The sequence below is a fragment of the Cetorhinus maximus genome, chromosome 7, assembly GCF_964194155.1.
Source record: "Cetorhinus maximus chromosome 7, sCetMax3.hap1.1, whole genome shotgun sequence".
Classification (NCBI taxonomy): Eukaryota; Metazoa; Chordata; class Chondrichthyes; order Lamniformes; family Cetorhinidae; genus Cetorhinus; species Cetorhinus maximus.
In genome coordinates, this window is record NC_135885.1 from 52,809,109 (window position 1) to 52,822,857 (window position 13,749).

General features: G+C 43.8%; 1 protein-coding gene across 7 annotated transcripts in view; it reads right to left on the reverse strand.

The window, feature by feature from the left end:
• The window catches only part of atm (ATM serine/threonine kinase), a 173,695-nt gene that overhangs the window by 132,996 nt on the left and 26,950 nt on the right, over window positions 1-13,749 (reverse strand). For all 7 annotated transcript variants that reach the window (XR_013577109.1, XR_013577110.1, XM_078545491.1 and 4 more), the window contains 3 exons: window positions 10,909-11,007; window positions 4,852-5,083; window positions 1,827-1,952 (listed from right to left, as the gene is read on the reverse strand). Coding sequence is in view for 5 of the 7 variants with exons in the window: in XM_078545491.1 (XP_078401617.1) it covers window positions 1,827-1,952; window positions 4,852-5,083; window positions 10,909-11,007 (457 nt within the window). In the remaining 2 variants the exon portion in view is untranslated. The remainder of the gene's footprint in view (window positions 1-1,826; window positions 1,953-4,851; window positions 5,084-10,908; window positions 11,008-13,749) is intronic.

A 13,749-nucleotide genomic window follows, 5' to 3' on the forward strand; every position in this document is an offset into this window, starting at 1 on the left:
CTGAACAGAAGCCATAGATCCTAAGTGCACCATGCCAGTCCAGACTAATGCGTGCTTTAATTTCCTGTCCCAGTGCATCAGCATGGCCTACATATTCCTGTCCCTCATAGAGCTTGCGCTGGCAAATGAAGGATGAATGTAGAGCACTGGGTTGCAGCTGTATCCTAGTCACCAGCCTCCAAGGTCTGTTGAATAAGTGTTATACATTTTCAACAGAAGTCATGTGACGTAAATCAGGTTATTTGTCTTTCACATGCACACTTCTTCAATCCCCATGAAGTCAAACTGAGCAAATACTTGTTGAGGCAAAACTTAATAAAAATCATGAAGCTGGTTTATTTCACAGTGAGTGAACATGTAAGCCAAAAGTTATAATCCAATCACACTTAGTTCAATGACTACAACTTACTGCATGTAATGATACAAAATAATGTATCATACATTCCTATACGAGGAAACCTCTTACTTAACTTAGACAAGATGGAGCTAATTTTAGTTCAATAGTATTATACCAAGGTTCCCCTGTAATGACAGTCATATAACACAAATATTTATTTTCTTTATTCTTTCATAGGATGTGGACATCGTTGGCAAGGTCAGCATTTGTTGCCCATCCCTAATTGCCCTTGAACTGAGTGGCTTGCTAAACCATTTCAGAGGGCAATTAAGAGTCAACCACATTTTTGTGGGTCTGGAGTCACATGTAGGCCAGACCAGGTAAAGACGGCAGATTTCCTTCCCTAAAGGGTATTAGTGAACTAGATGGGTTTTTAAAACAATTGACAATGGTTTCATGGTCAACATTACTGAGACTAGCTTATTAAATGAATTTAAATTCCACCAGCTGCCATGGTGGGGTTTGAACCCTGTCCCCAGAACTTAAGCCTGGGCCTCTGGAATACTAGTCCAGTGATGTTACCACAATGCCACCATTTCCCCCACCACCATCTCTGATATGGCAATCAGCATGATTTTGACATGTCCTTATTCTCTTGTTTCATTCTTTTTGGTAGTTAGTAAACTTTATTTGAATGGAATTAACTATGAGAAACAAAGTTGTAACAATAGCTAAGTTCAGGCAACATAAATAGAATTCACAGACTAACTGCTGTGAGCATTACCAAAATAAATCTACCCAGAGCTATAATTATTTTCCCCAAAGTCAATAAAATGGGGGGAAAAAAGAATTAATTTCTTGGGTAAATTTTGAACTCATTTATGAGGGACGACAGGACAAACAGAACTTTCGGTGGTTAATGTCAACCATTTCTTAACCACACAACATTTCTTTCTTCTGTCCCAAAACTGAACCCAAACTTCAACCTCAATCTCACTGTACCAGAGAAAAGTATTTTGTATATTAACCTCAAAGAGAGATTGTTAAATCATACCAAGTGTGCTCTGGAATGGCAGCCAGCAGAAACTGTTTTTGTGGGGGCAGGGGGTAAAGAGGGGGGTAAGAAAGATAAAATAGATTTAGAAAAAGGGAACAGAGAGAAAAGAGGGGAAAAAGGGAGGCAGATGTACATATACACACAGAGCCAGATATTCCATCAACCACACGAAACTCTGAACTAGATTCTACTGCTGTAAATTTAATAACTGCACTCCTGATTGGTCCCATAATTTAGCCTAATGGTTTAAACATTTTCCTTAAAAAGAACTAATGGTGAAATTTTGTTCCTGGACATTCATCAAAATCATTTTGTAGGGCTTGAACTGAATTTTTAAAGAAATTTCATTACAGGCTTCTATGTGATTAATCCTCGAGTGCGTTATTCACATTCTATGATCAATAAATTAGGAGCCAGAACTCCGTAGTATACCTTTGCTTTCTGAAACAGGGCAGATGTACATGCATCATCCTCACTGGTGACACCAATATCAGAATAACACCGGAGTACACCAATGATGAGGTCTGCGCAGCGAACCTGGCATTCTGGAGGAACCATCTGAAAACAATAAGTACAATACAGGCATTAAAAGTGTTGTGGGGCCTTTCACCGTAAATTAACATGGTAGAGATATCCATGGTAGAGGTATCAATCCTTCGTTCAATCCTGATAGGTGGATTTTTGCTTGGATTGCACAAACTAACTCAATAATTAATGTTCTCTAATGAGCTATTTTTATTGCTTAACATATCAGGGCAATGAAACAGATCCCAAGTCTACCTCAGCCAGAATGACAATTGAACACCTGCTGTTTGCATTATTCTGAACCACACATTAACCATCTAGCCAACTGAGCTCACTGGCTCCCCGCTTTAACATATTAAATACGTGTTTTGATCCCCAGCTGAGGTTACCACTGGACAAGCCTGATCCCAGGATGGAACCCAGCTTTATAGATCCTAACTTTTATTTGTTTGTTTAGATACATGGAGAGAGACTATTGAACAGTCACTGGAGTCAGCCAATGAACTTTTAACAAAAGCATAAAATATTTATTAAACAAGAAAAGATGAACTATATTACAAAACTTCTTCACCCACAACTATGCCTTTACAGATATATACAGATTTGTAAGGATAACACTAGTTACAAAAGTTATTTTATACTCTAATGTACACAGTAAGCACAGTCCATGTAAACCAATTGGCAACCTGTGGTCAAGCACACCACATTCTGAAACCAACTGACAGATGCCACCCCAAACAGATGCTATAGATCTCTCCTCAAATTCCCCCAGACGCTTGTTACACCATGAGCCAACCAGCCTCACTGAACTCAGGCACCTTTGAAGTGAAACTAAAACTCAACTTGACCTCTTCTTAACACACAGGCACAGAAATAGAAATCAAACTTAAACATTAAAGCTAAAACTCATTGCTAACACCCACAAATACTAATATAACTTACTTAAACTATCTATTTCCTAACACAGGGTCAATTCCCTGCAGCCACAATTCGCCTTTAATCAACAATTTAAATAACCAAGTTTGAGTGCCATATTTTTTCCTCTTTCAAGCTTTCCCCTAGAACGCTTCTCTTCATTCTATCTGCTAAACTAAAGTAGTTTTACAGGCAGTGGAAGCTCTCCATATCTTTCCTAAGTGGTCATACTTCATTTTGTTGAGTCAGCATGGCTCAGTATCCTAACACATTGATGTTTTTTTTCTTGCCTGGTTTTAGATTAATGTGCTAAATTCAGACAGTAAATGGGAGATGGTACACATAATTTCTAAATGGATTTTTAAATAACCTACATTTTAAAGAAATCTTGATCTAATACAATTTTGTTTTGAGTTTGTTAAACTTAGCTGCAAAGTTAACACACTCCTGTTTGCTTGGAATTAAAGACTCACCACCTTCCTTGTCAGGCCACTGAGACTGCACAATATTTATATAGTTTGCAACATCTGGAGAAAAAACATCCTCTTAAAACACACCATGTTTCACTTGGTTCAAGTTCCAGATTTTCAGAAATGCCTGACATTGGGTTTAATTACTTGATCTGGTCTAACATTGACTGGATCCTTTCCTTCAATTAGAAGATTTTGTGACTGTGGGAACAAATTTTTCTAAACTGTTTACAATTAGATTCATAACTTGACCAAGATGCAAATGTCCACTCCAAAGAATAGAAAATACCTTCCTCTCCTAATATATTATCAATAGGTAGTGAGCCACAGCTCAATTGCAGCACCAGCCTGAGTCAGAAGATTGTGGGTCCGAGTCTCATTCTTGGATCCCATTAAAACATAGGGCAGAATTTTCTGCCCGTCGGGCGGGCGGACCCGACCCAATCTCCGGCGGGGAGCCGATCCCCGCCGGAGAAGCGGGCCCCGCCGCCATTTTACATGGGCATGCCAATTAAGGCCTGCCCATTGTGACGTCCGGCGGGAAGCGCTATGCACTTCCTCTGTGGGCGGGGGAGGATTCCCCAAAAGCGAGAGTGCGCTCTTTCGCGCATGCGCATGAAAGAGTGCACAGCTCCCTGAGGCTAAGTGCTGCCTCAGGGAGATCGCTTACACTTTTAAAAATATGAAAAATAGAAAAAAAACAATTCCCTAAAATGTCCCCCTCATGTGACAATGTCACATGAGTTGGGAGATGTTCATAATTTACATAATAAGTTTATTAAACTTTTTAAAACCCTACATGAAACCTCATCCCGCTGGGGCTCCTGGCCTGCCTGTCAACCTTAAGGTTGGACGGGCAGGTCCTTTAATTGTATAATTGATCCTGTCAATGGCCTCAATTGGCTATTGACAGGTTGGCGGGCCCGCAGCTGATTTTGCTGTGCCCCTGCCTTCCTGAAAATTTAAATGGGCCGGGATAACATCGGGGGTTCCACCCGACGTCATCCCGCGTCGGCGAGCGGGCCCCACCCCCTGCTCGCCGATGGCAAAATTCTGGCCATAATCTAGGCTGACACCTCGGTGCAATACTGAGGGACTACAGCACACTCAAAAATTTATCTTTCAGATGAAACAACAAGCCAAGGCTCTGTCCGCTCTCTCAAGTACAGATATAAGATCTCATGGTTATTTGACAAAGTACAGGTGAATTCTCCTTGTTTACTAGCCAACATTTATCCCTCAACCAACACTGCTAATTCAGATTATCTGGTCATTTATCTCACTGCTGTTTAAGAGAAATTGCTGCCTGCAAATTGGCTGCCGAGTTTCTCCACATCACAACAGTGGCAATACTTAATTGGCTCTGAAGTGCTTTGGGTTGTTTAGAGGTCATGAAATGGGCTACATAAATTCAAGTTTGTTCTCCTTCTCTTCTTTCATAGAATGTAAACGAAGTTTGCTTGCGTTAAGTGCTTCAATTCTAACGCCAAGGTTTGGGAAGAATATCTCCGGCACCAAAGTTACATTATATTACTGCATGCACTTACCGCAGCAGAACGCAGACATTCCACCAATGCTAATAGATATTCTTCCAATCTGTTTTTCAAAACATGTTTGACACTTATTCTTGATGCCACAGATCCCGTTTTTTTAACCGATACCACAGTGCTACTGTAGTTTGGAGTTTCATCAAATGTCGTCTGCAGGAAAAGTTGTTCGGTTTCTGTGAAGAATGTGTTGCCTTTGTCCACTTCAGCCGGGCTTTCTCCTGCCAGTGCACTTGGACAAGACCGAAACATTATTGCTGTTTATTAAAAGTGCATAATGATAGGACTAAAATCATTAACACTTTATAAGAGATACTAGCCATTGCTGGCAGTTCTTGAACCCAGTAAGATTGCCTTCTTTGAAGAACAAAGGCACATTTTCCTTTCTTCTTGTTGCACTATCTCATCCCCCTCTTTCCACTTTTATTGACTTGTTCTATGATTTAACACAGATGCACAGTTTTGCAGCTTCTGTGATTTATTTTTCTAAACATATATTTCTTCATGAGAATCTGGACTTCTCCAAAAACAATGCTCATATTCGATTCGCTCTCCTTGCCTGGAGCTGTTTCCTTATTTTGTGGTACTGATACCTTACTCAAGGGACCATTCTCCACATATTTTAAGCCCAGACACTGAATGGGAGAATCACAGCTGAACTGGGTTCTATTCTTAGACAGGATGGGTATGACAGGAACAGCTTTAGGTTATGCATTAAGGAAAGGCTCCATCACTGTTGAAGTATTAACAGACAAAATATGTGTCTGAGCGTGAGATCGTGTCTAAGTGTGCCATTATAAAGCCATTAAAGCACAGCCAGGCTATGTAGAAGAAGTCAACAGAGACAATCACTTTAGAGGAATGTGAATGACCCCATCCACTGACCCATTCACAAAATATCCAGACAGCACCTTCTGTATTCAACTGGGTGTGGAACAAGCCATTAGATTCAATCACTTGGACAAATGGACCCTGGCTGAGAAGGGAACTCTTCGTGTCTAAACAATGGGCCTGAAATCAACCTGCTATGACCATGGTTGGGTAACAGGTCAGTTGGTGAGTGGAGATTATGTGATCTGCGAACTAACCCTCTTTGTGTTTAAGGAACTGTTTTCCCCAGGCCAGCAAGAGCAGAAGAGACACAGCAGAAGAAGGTCCCAGAGTGGAGACAGTCTCTCTCTCCATCCATCCTGCAAGCTTGAGCCTCGCCTGTTGTTCGACCAAAAGAGAGGCCGACCGACCAACTAAGAGAGAGGGAGAGACCGACCGAGAGACTGGGAGACATAGAGAGAGGGAGACCGAGAGACATAGAGATAGACCGAGAGACAGAGAGAGAGAGGCCGAGACACATAGAGAGAGAGAGAGACCCCGACCGAGAGAGAGAGAGACCCCGGCCGACCGAGAGAGAGATCCCGGCTGACCGAGAGAGAGAGACAGACCCCGGCTGACCGAGAGAGAGAGAGAGACCCCGACTGACCGAGAGAGAGAGAGACCCCGACCGACTGAGAGAGAGAGACCCCGACCGAGAGAGAGACCCCGACCGACTGAGAGAGAGACCAACCCCGACCGACTAAGAGAGAGAGAGACCCCGACCGACTGAGAGAGAGAGAGACCCCGACCGACCGAGAGAGAGACCCCGACCGACCGAGAGACCCCGACCGACCGAGAGAGAGAGACCCCGACCGACCGAGAGAGAGAGAGACCCCGACCGACCGAGAGAGAGATCCCGACCGACCGAGAGAGAGAGAGACCCCGACCGACCGAGAGAGAGAGAGACCCCGACCGACCGAGAGAGAGACCCCGACCGACCGAGAGAGAGAGACCCCAACCGACCGAGAGAGGGAGACCCCGACCGACCGAGAGAGAGAAAGAGACCCAGACCGACCGACAGTGAGAGACACCAACCAACCGAGAGAGACACCGACCGACCGAGAGTGAGAGACACCGACTGACCGAGAGTGAGAGACACCGACCGACCGAGAGTGAGAGAGACACCGACTGACCAAGACAGAGAGAGACACCAACCGACCGAGAGTGAGAGACACCGACTGACCGAGACAGAGAGAGACACCGACCGACCGAGAGTGAGAGACACCAACCGACCGAGACAGAGAGAGACACCTGCCGACCAAGTGAGAGACACTGACTGACCGAGACAGAGAGAGACACCGACCGAAAGTGAGAGATACCGACCGACCGAGAGTGAGAGACACCGACTGACCGAGAGTGAGACACACCGACTGACCGAGAGAGAGAGAGAGAGGGAGAGAGAGACTGACCGATTACTGAGACGTGATTACAGGGAGAACAGGTTTGGGAGTTGAATATCCAAGGGTACTCAGTGTTTCGGAAGGATAGGCAGGAAGGAAAAGGAGGTGGTGTAACTTTGTTAGTAAAGGAAGAGATCAGTGCTATAGTGAGGAATGATATAGGCACTGGAGAGCAAGATGTAGAGTCAGTCTGGACAGAAATAAGAAATAGCAAGGGAAAGAAGTCCCTGGTGGGAGTAATCTATAGGTTCCCAAACAGTAGTTCAGCAGTAGGGCACAGTATAAACCAGGAAATACTGGGAGTATGTAAGAAAGGCATGGCAATAATCATGGGTGATTTTAATATGCACATAAACTGGACTAATCAAATTGGCAAGGGTTGCCTCGAGGGAGAGTTCATAGAGTGTATTAGAGATTGTTTCTTGGAGCAATATGTTGTGGAACCAACCAGGGAGCAGGCTATTCTGGATTTGGTTTTGTGTAATGAGATGGGATTAATTAACGATCTCATAGTAAAGGATCCTCTAGGGAAGAGTGATCATAGCATGCGAGAATTTCAAGTTCAGTTTGAGAGTGAGAAACTTGAGTCCCACACTGCCGTTCTGGGGTTAAACAAAGGTGACTACATAGGCATGAGGGCAGATTTGGCCCTAGTGGACTGGGCAGGAAGGCTACAAGGTAGGACAGTTGATGAACAGTGGCAGATATTTAAGGAGATATTCAATTTCTCCCAAGTAAAATATATTCCAAAGAGGAAGAAAGATGGTAAGAGGGGGAAAAAGCATCCATGGCTAAGCAAGGAAGTTAAAGGTAACATAAAGGCAAAAACTAAGGCATACCAAATTGCAAAGGTCAGTGGCAGGCTGGAAGATTGGGAAACTTTTAAAGATCAACAAAGGGTTACTAAAAATAATAATAAAAAGAGCAAAGGTAAATTGTAAAAGAAAACTAGTGCAAAATGTAAAACCTGATAGCAAAAGCTTCTACAAGCATATAAAAGGAAAGAGAGTAGCTAAAGTGAATGTTGGTCCCTTGGAGGATGAGACTGGGGAGTTAATAGTGGAAAACGCAGAAATGGCAGAGATGCTTAATCAATATTTTGCCTCAGTTTTCACGGTGGAGGACACTAGTACCACCCCAATAGTAACAGGTAGTGCAGAGGATATAGAGGAGGAACTTAGAACAATCACCATCACTAGAGAAAAAGTACTGAGCTAACTATTGGGATTAAATGGTGACAAGTCCCCAGGACCTGATGGCTTACATCCCAGGTCTTAAAGGAAGTGGCAGTGGAGATAGTGGATGCATTGGCTATAATATTCCAAAATTCCCTGGATTCTGGAAAGGTTCCAGTGGATTGGAAAAATGATAATATAACGCCTTTATTTAAATACATGGGGGGGAGGCAGTAAGTAGGAAACTATAGACCAGTTAGTTTAACGTCTGTCGTTGGAATCCATTATTAAGGAAGTAGTAATGGGGCATTTGGAAAGTCAAAATGCAATCTATCAGAGTCAGCATGGTTTTATGAAGAGTAAATCGTGTTTGACTAATTTGCTAGAGTTCTTTGAAGATGCGACAAGCAAAAAGGATAATGGGGATCCTGTAGATGTAATAGATCTGGACTTCCAGAAGGCCTTTGATAAGGTGCCGCACAAAAGATTAATACACAAGATAAGATCACATGGAGTTAGGAGTAATATATTAGCCTGGATAGAGGATTGGCTAACCAACAGAAAACAGAGAGTCGGGATAAATGGGTCTTTTTCTGGATGGCAAGCTGTAACTTGTGGGATGCCACAGGGTTCGGTCCTTGGGCCCCAACTATTTACAATCTATATTAGTGACTTGGATTCAGGGGTAGAAGATACTATAGCTAAATTTGCAGATGACACCAAAATAGGTGGGAAAATAAGTTGCAATGAAGAAATAAGAAATTTACAAACGGATATGGGCAGGTTAGGTGAATGGGCCAAAATTTGGCAGATGGAGTTTAATGTGGATAAGTGTAAGGTTATCCATTTTGGTCGGAAGAATAAAAAGGCGTCATATTATTTAAATGGAGAGAAACTTCAGAGTGCTTCAGTGCAGAGGGATCTGGGTGTCCTCGTGCATGAATCGCTGAAAGTTAGTATGCAGGTACAGTAGGTAATAAGGAAGGCAAATAGAATTTTGGCATTTATTGCTAAAGGGATAGAGTATAAAAGTAGGGAAGTGTTGTTGCAACTGTACAAGGCATTGGTGAAACTGTACCTGGAGTACTGTGCACAGTTTTGGTCACCTTACTTGAGGAAGGGTGTAGTTGCGGTTCAGAGGAGGTTCACTAGATTGATTCCAGAGTTGCAGGGCTTATCCTATGAGGAGAGATTGGGCAGTTTAGGCCTAGACTCGTTCGAGTTTAGAAGGATGAGAGGAGATCTAATTGAGGTATATAAGATGCTAAAGGAGATGGACAAAGTAGACGTGGAGCGGATGTTTCCCCTTGTGGGGCATTCTAGAATGAGAGGCCATAGTTTTAGGCTAAGGGGTGATAGATTTAAATCAGAGATGAGGAGGAATTACTTTTCTCAAAGGGTCATGAATCTGTGGAATTCACTACCTCAGAGTGCAGTGGATGCTGGGACGCTGAATAAATTTAAGGAGGAGATAGATTTTTAATTAGTAACGGGTTGAAAGGTTACGGGGAGAGAGCAGGAAATTGGAGTTGAGGCCGAAATTATATCAGCCATGATTGTATTGAATGGCGGGGCAGGCTCAAGGGGCTGAATTGCCTAATCCTGCTCCTAGTTCTTATGTTCTCATGACAGAGAGTGAGAGACCGAGAGAGAGAGAGAGAGAGACACCGAGAATGAGAGAGACAGACACAGTGAGGCCGACCAAGAGAGAGAGGCCGACTGAGAGAGAGAGGCCGACCGAGAGAGAGGCCAACCGAGAGAGTGAGAGTGAGTGTGTGTGCATGTGAGCGTGTGTGTGTGCGAGAGAGAGAGAGTGAGTGTGTGGGAGAGTGCACGCGCTTCAGAGAGTGCGCACAAGTGAGAGAGCGCGAGCACGTGAGAGAGTGTGCGAGTCTGTATGCGCGAGCGTGCGTGTGAGAGTGTGCATATGTGTGTGCATGAGAGTGTACGTGTGTGTGCAGGGGGTGGAGGAGAGAGGCTCGTGCCTGAGCTCTCCATCAACTGGAAATTTACCTAATTATGTTTAGCAGGCCCATGCCAAGCTGGTAAGCATCTGTATGTTCCTGACAGGTTGACAGATCTTGTTCAATGCATTAATTTTGTCTCATGTACTGCAGAGAGCCTAGTGCTTTCTTTCTCACAAAGCAAAAGTCTTTCAATCTCATTTCGGACATCACTACATCATCACTTTTATCTGTGGCAAATCCAACCCCACTATTATTAACTTCAGCATCAAATCTAAAATTCATACTTTCTATTCATTGCTGTAATGGGAATTACCTTGCATCTATTCAACACTTCTTTACTCCATTCTTTCTCCCCCCAAGGGCTTATAGCATAAAGCTATTTCCTAATACGACTGTGGCACAGCAGACTGCAATCAACTAGTGATGTCAAGCCATTTTAAAATCAATTCTTGTTGCAATTTATTAACAAACATTCAAGGAGCTTTCACTTACATAAAAATGTGTTTCAAATCATTCTATGCTCAAGACATAGTTTGGAATTCAAGCTGCTACATTATAAAATTCCTAGGTGAGGCAGGATTAAACAGAAATAGACATTTCAGTTCCTTAAAATGGTCCTATCCATATAATATTTATTCAGTTTACCTCTCTGCCAAAGGCGAGTGAAAGAAATCCATTCCTGCTCTACAGTCCTTCAGTGACAAAACGACCAAAATTTGAGAAACAAGCTGATTTGGAAAATCTCTATTAAAAAACACATGGTGAGAGAAACACAATATTTAGCACTGGCAAACAAGGAATAATGCATTAGCAACAAACTCTAAATGTTGGAAATCTGAAAAAAAACAGAAAATGCTGGAAATACATTGTAAATCAGGCAGCATTTGTGGAGAGAGAAAGAGAGTTAACCTTTCATCAGATCTCAAGCATGTTAATTTACTAGCCTGACATTCAGAACAAACCAGAAAGCAAGTTATTTCTGCTTAGGCATTCCCTTAAAACTCACTATGGCATTATCATTATTGTGCAAGTTACTTTATTCAGAATTTATTCATACCGTCACAATTTTTTTCCATAAATTATGAATTCAAAATCAGTAGTTCAGGGCCAAAAATGTGAGTAACACAAGCTGCCATTCTAAACACTAGGAATTGGGATAGAATCGTACAATACAGAAAAAGGCCATTTGGTCCATCATGCACTGGAGCGCTGCTTTGGGCTGCAGTAGAGTGCTTAAGTTGGAGTTTGGTGACTGAGGGAATTTAAGGGATAATTTCTATCTAAAGTCTAGTCTTTCTTTAATTTAGTAATTAACTAAAAGTTGCTGTCTGGGGTGGAAGAAGGTGAGTTTTAGGCCAGCTTTAAAGCAGGGTTTATACAGGATCTGCTTGCAACTACAACTAGTTAACTAGCTTAAACAGGTTTTCAGAGGCTAGATTCAGAGATTATAAAAACAGGCCATCTTAAAGTGCTGACTTTGTCTGCACTGGAGTGCTGCTTTGGGTTGTAGTAGAGTGATTAAGTTGGAGTTTGGTGACTGAGGGAGATCAGTGAGGAGGGAACGAGGTGATCCTTTGAGTACTGTGAGTACGGTCGGGTAAGTATTTACTACTTTTATTGCTTATAGTTTTTAAGGTCTTATTTTGTGGTTCATCGTTTGTAAGGGTTATATTCTGTAACATCGAGGAGCAGGGAAGAAGGGCCCGAGAGTAATTGATATTAAGGGCAGAATTTTGCCCTTGGTGGGCGTGCGGGCCCCACCGGCTCGGCAGTGGGCAGACAGCCGACTCCCGCCGCTGAAAGGGGGCCCGCCGCCATTTTGAGTGGGTGGGCCAATTAAGGCCTGCCCGACAGGAAGCGCTATGTGCTCCCTGTGCAGGGCGGGGGGGGAGAGGAGAGGGAATCCCCAGCTGTCAAAGTGCGCTCTTTCGCGCATGCAGGCGAAAGAGCGCACTGCTCCCTGAGACTAAGTGCTGTCTCAGGGAGATTAGTGACAGTCTAAAAAACTTTAAAAATAGAAAAATAAAAATATTATTAACACGTCACCCTCATGTGACAATATCAACGAGATGAGACATGTTAATAAATATAACATTACTATTAAAGTTTTTAAAAAGGAACATGAAACCTCACCCTGCCAGTGGATGAGATTGCATGTATTATCAGAAGCCCATTGGGGCTCCTGGCCTGCCCGCCAACCTTAAGGTTGGACAGGCAGGGCCTTTAATTACTTTAAGTACCCTATCAATGGCCTCAATTGGCCATTGACAGGTCAGCAGGCAGACAGCTGATTTCGCTGTCCGCCCGCCTTCCTGAAAATTTAAAGGGACCGGGATGACGTCGAGGGTTCCTCCCGACGTCATCCTGCGTCATTTTCCCGTCGGCTAGTGGGCCCCACCCCAAATCGCCAACAGGAAAATTCTGGCCTAAGTATCTTTCAAAAGGTTTAATTTAATTTAAAGGGGTAAGTCATGGCAGGAGAGCTCAAAGCCATGGTGTGCTCCTCCTGCTCTATGTGGGAAGCCAGGAACATTTCCAGTGCCCAGGGCCAGCATGTGTGCGGGAAGTGTCTGCAGCTGCAGCTCCTGGAAGCCCGGGTTTTGGAGCTGGAGTGGTGACTGGGGACACTGTGGAGCATCCGTGAGGCAGAGAGTATCGTGGATAGCACATATAGAGAGGTGGTCACACCACAGGCTAAGAGTCCACAGGCAGGAAGGGAATGGGTGACCACCAGGCAGAGCACGATGACTAGGCAGGGAGTACAGGAATCTCCTGTGGCTATTCCCCTGCAAAACAGATATACCGCTTTGGATATTGTTGAGGGGAATGGCCTCTCAGGGGAAAGCAGCAACAGCCAAATTCGTTGCACCCACGATTTGCTCTGCTGCACAGGGGAGGAGTAAAAAATAGTGGGAATGCAATAGTTACAGGGGATTCAATTGTAAGGGGAATAGACAGGCATTTCTGTGGCCGCAAACGAGACTCCAGGATGGTATGTTGCCTCCCTGATGCTAGGGTCAAGGATGTCTCAGAACAGCTACTGAACATTCTGAAGGGGGAGAGTGAACAGCCAGTGGTCGTGGTACACATTGGTACAAACGACATAGGTAAAAAAAGGGATGAGGTTCTAAAAGCAGAATATAGGGAGTTAGGAAGTAAGCTGAAAAGTAGGACCTCAAAGGTAGTGATCTCAGGATTACTACCAGTGCCACGTGCTAGTCACAGTAGAAATGGCAGGATATATCGGATGAATACGTGGCTGAAGAAATGATGTGAGGGGGAGGGTTTCAGATTCCTGGGACATTGGGACTGGTTCTGGGGGGGGTGGGACCAGTACAAACTGGGCGGGTTACACCTGGGCAGGACCGGGACTGATGTCCTAGGGGGAGTATTTGCTAGAGTAGTTGGGGAGGGTTTAAACTAAAATGGCAGGGGGATGGGAACCCATGCAAGGAGTCAGAGGAGGGGGAATCAAGGACAAGAACA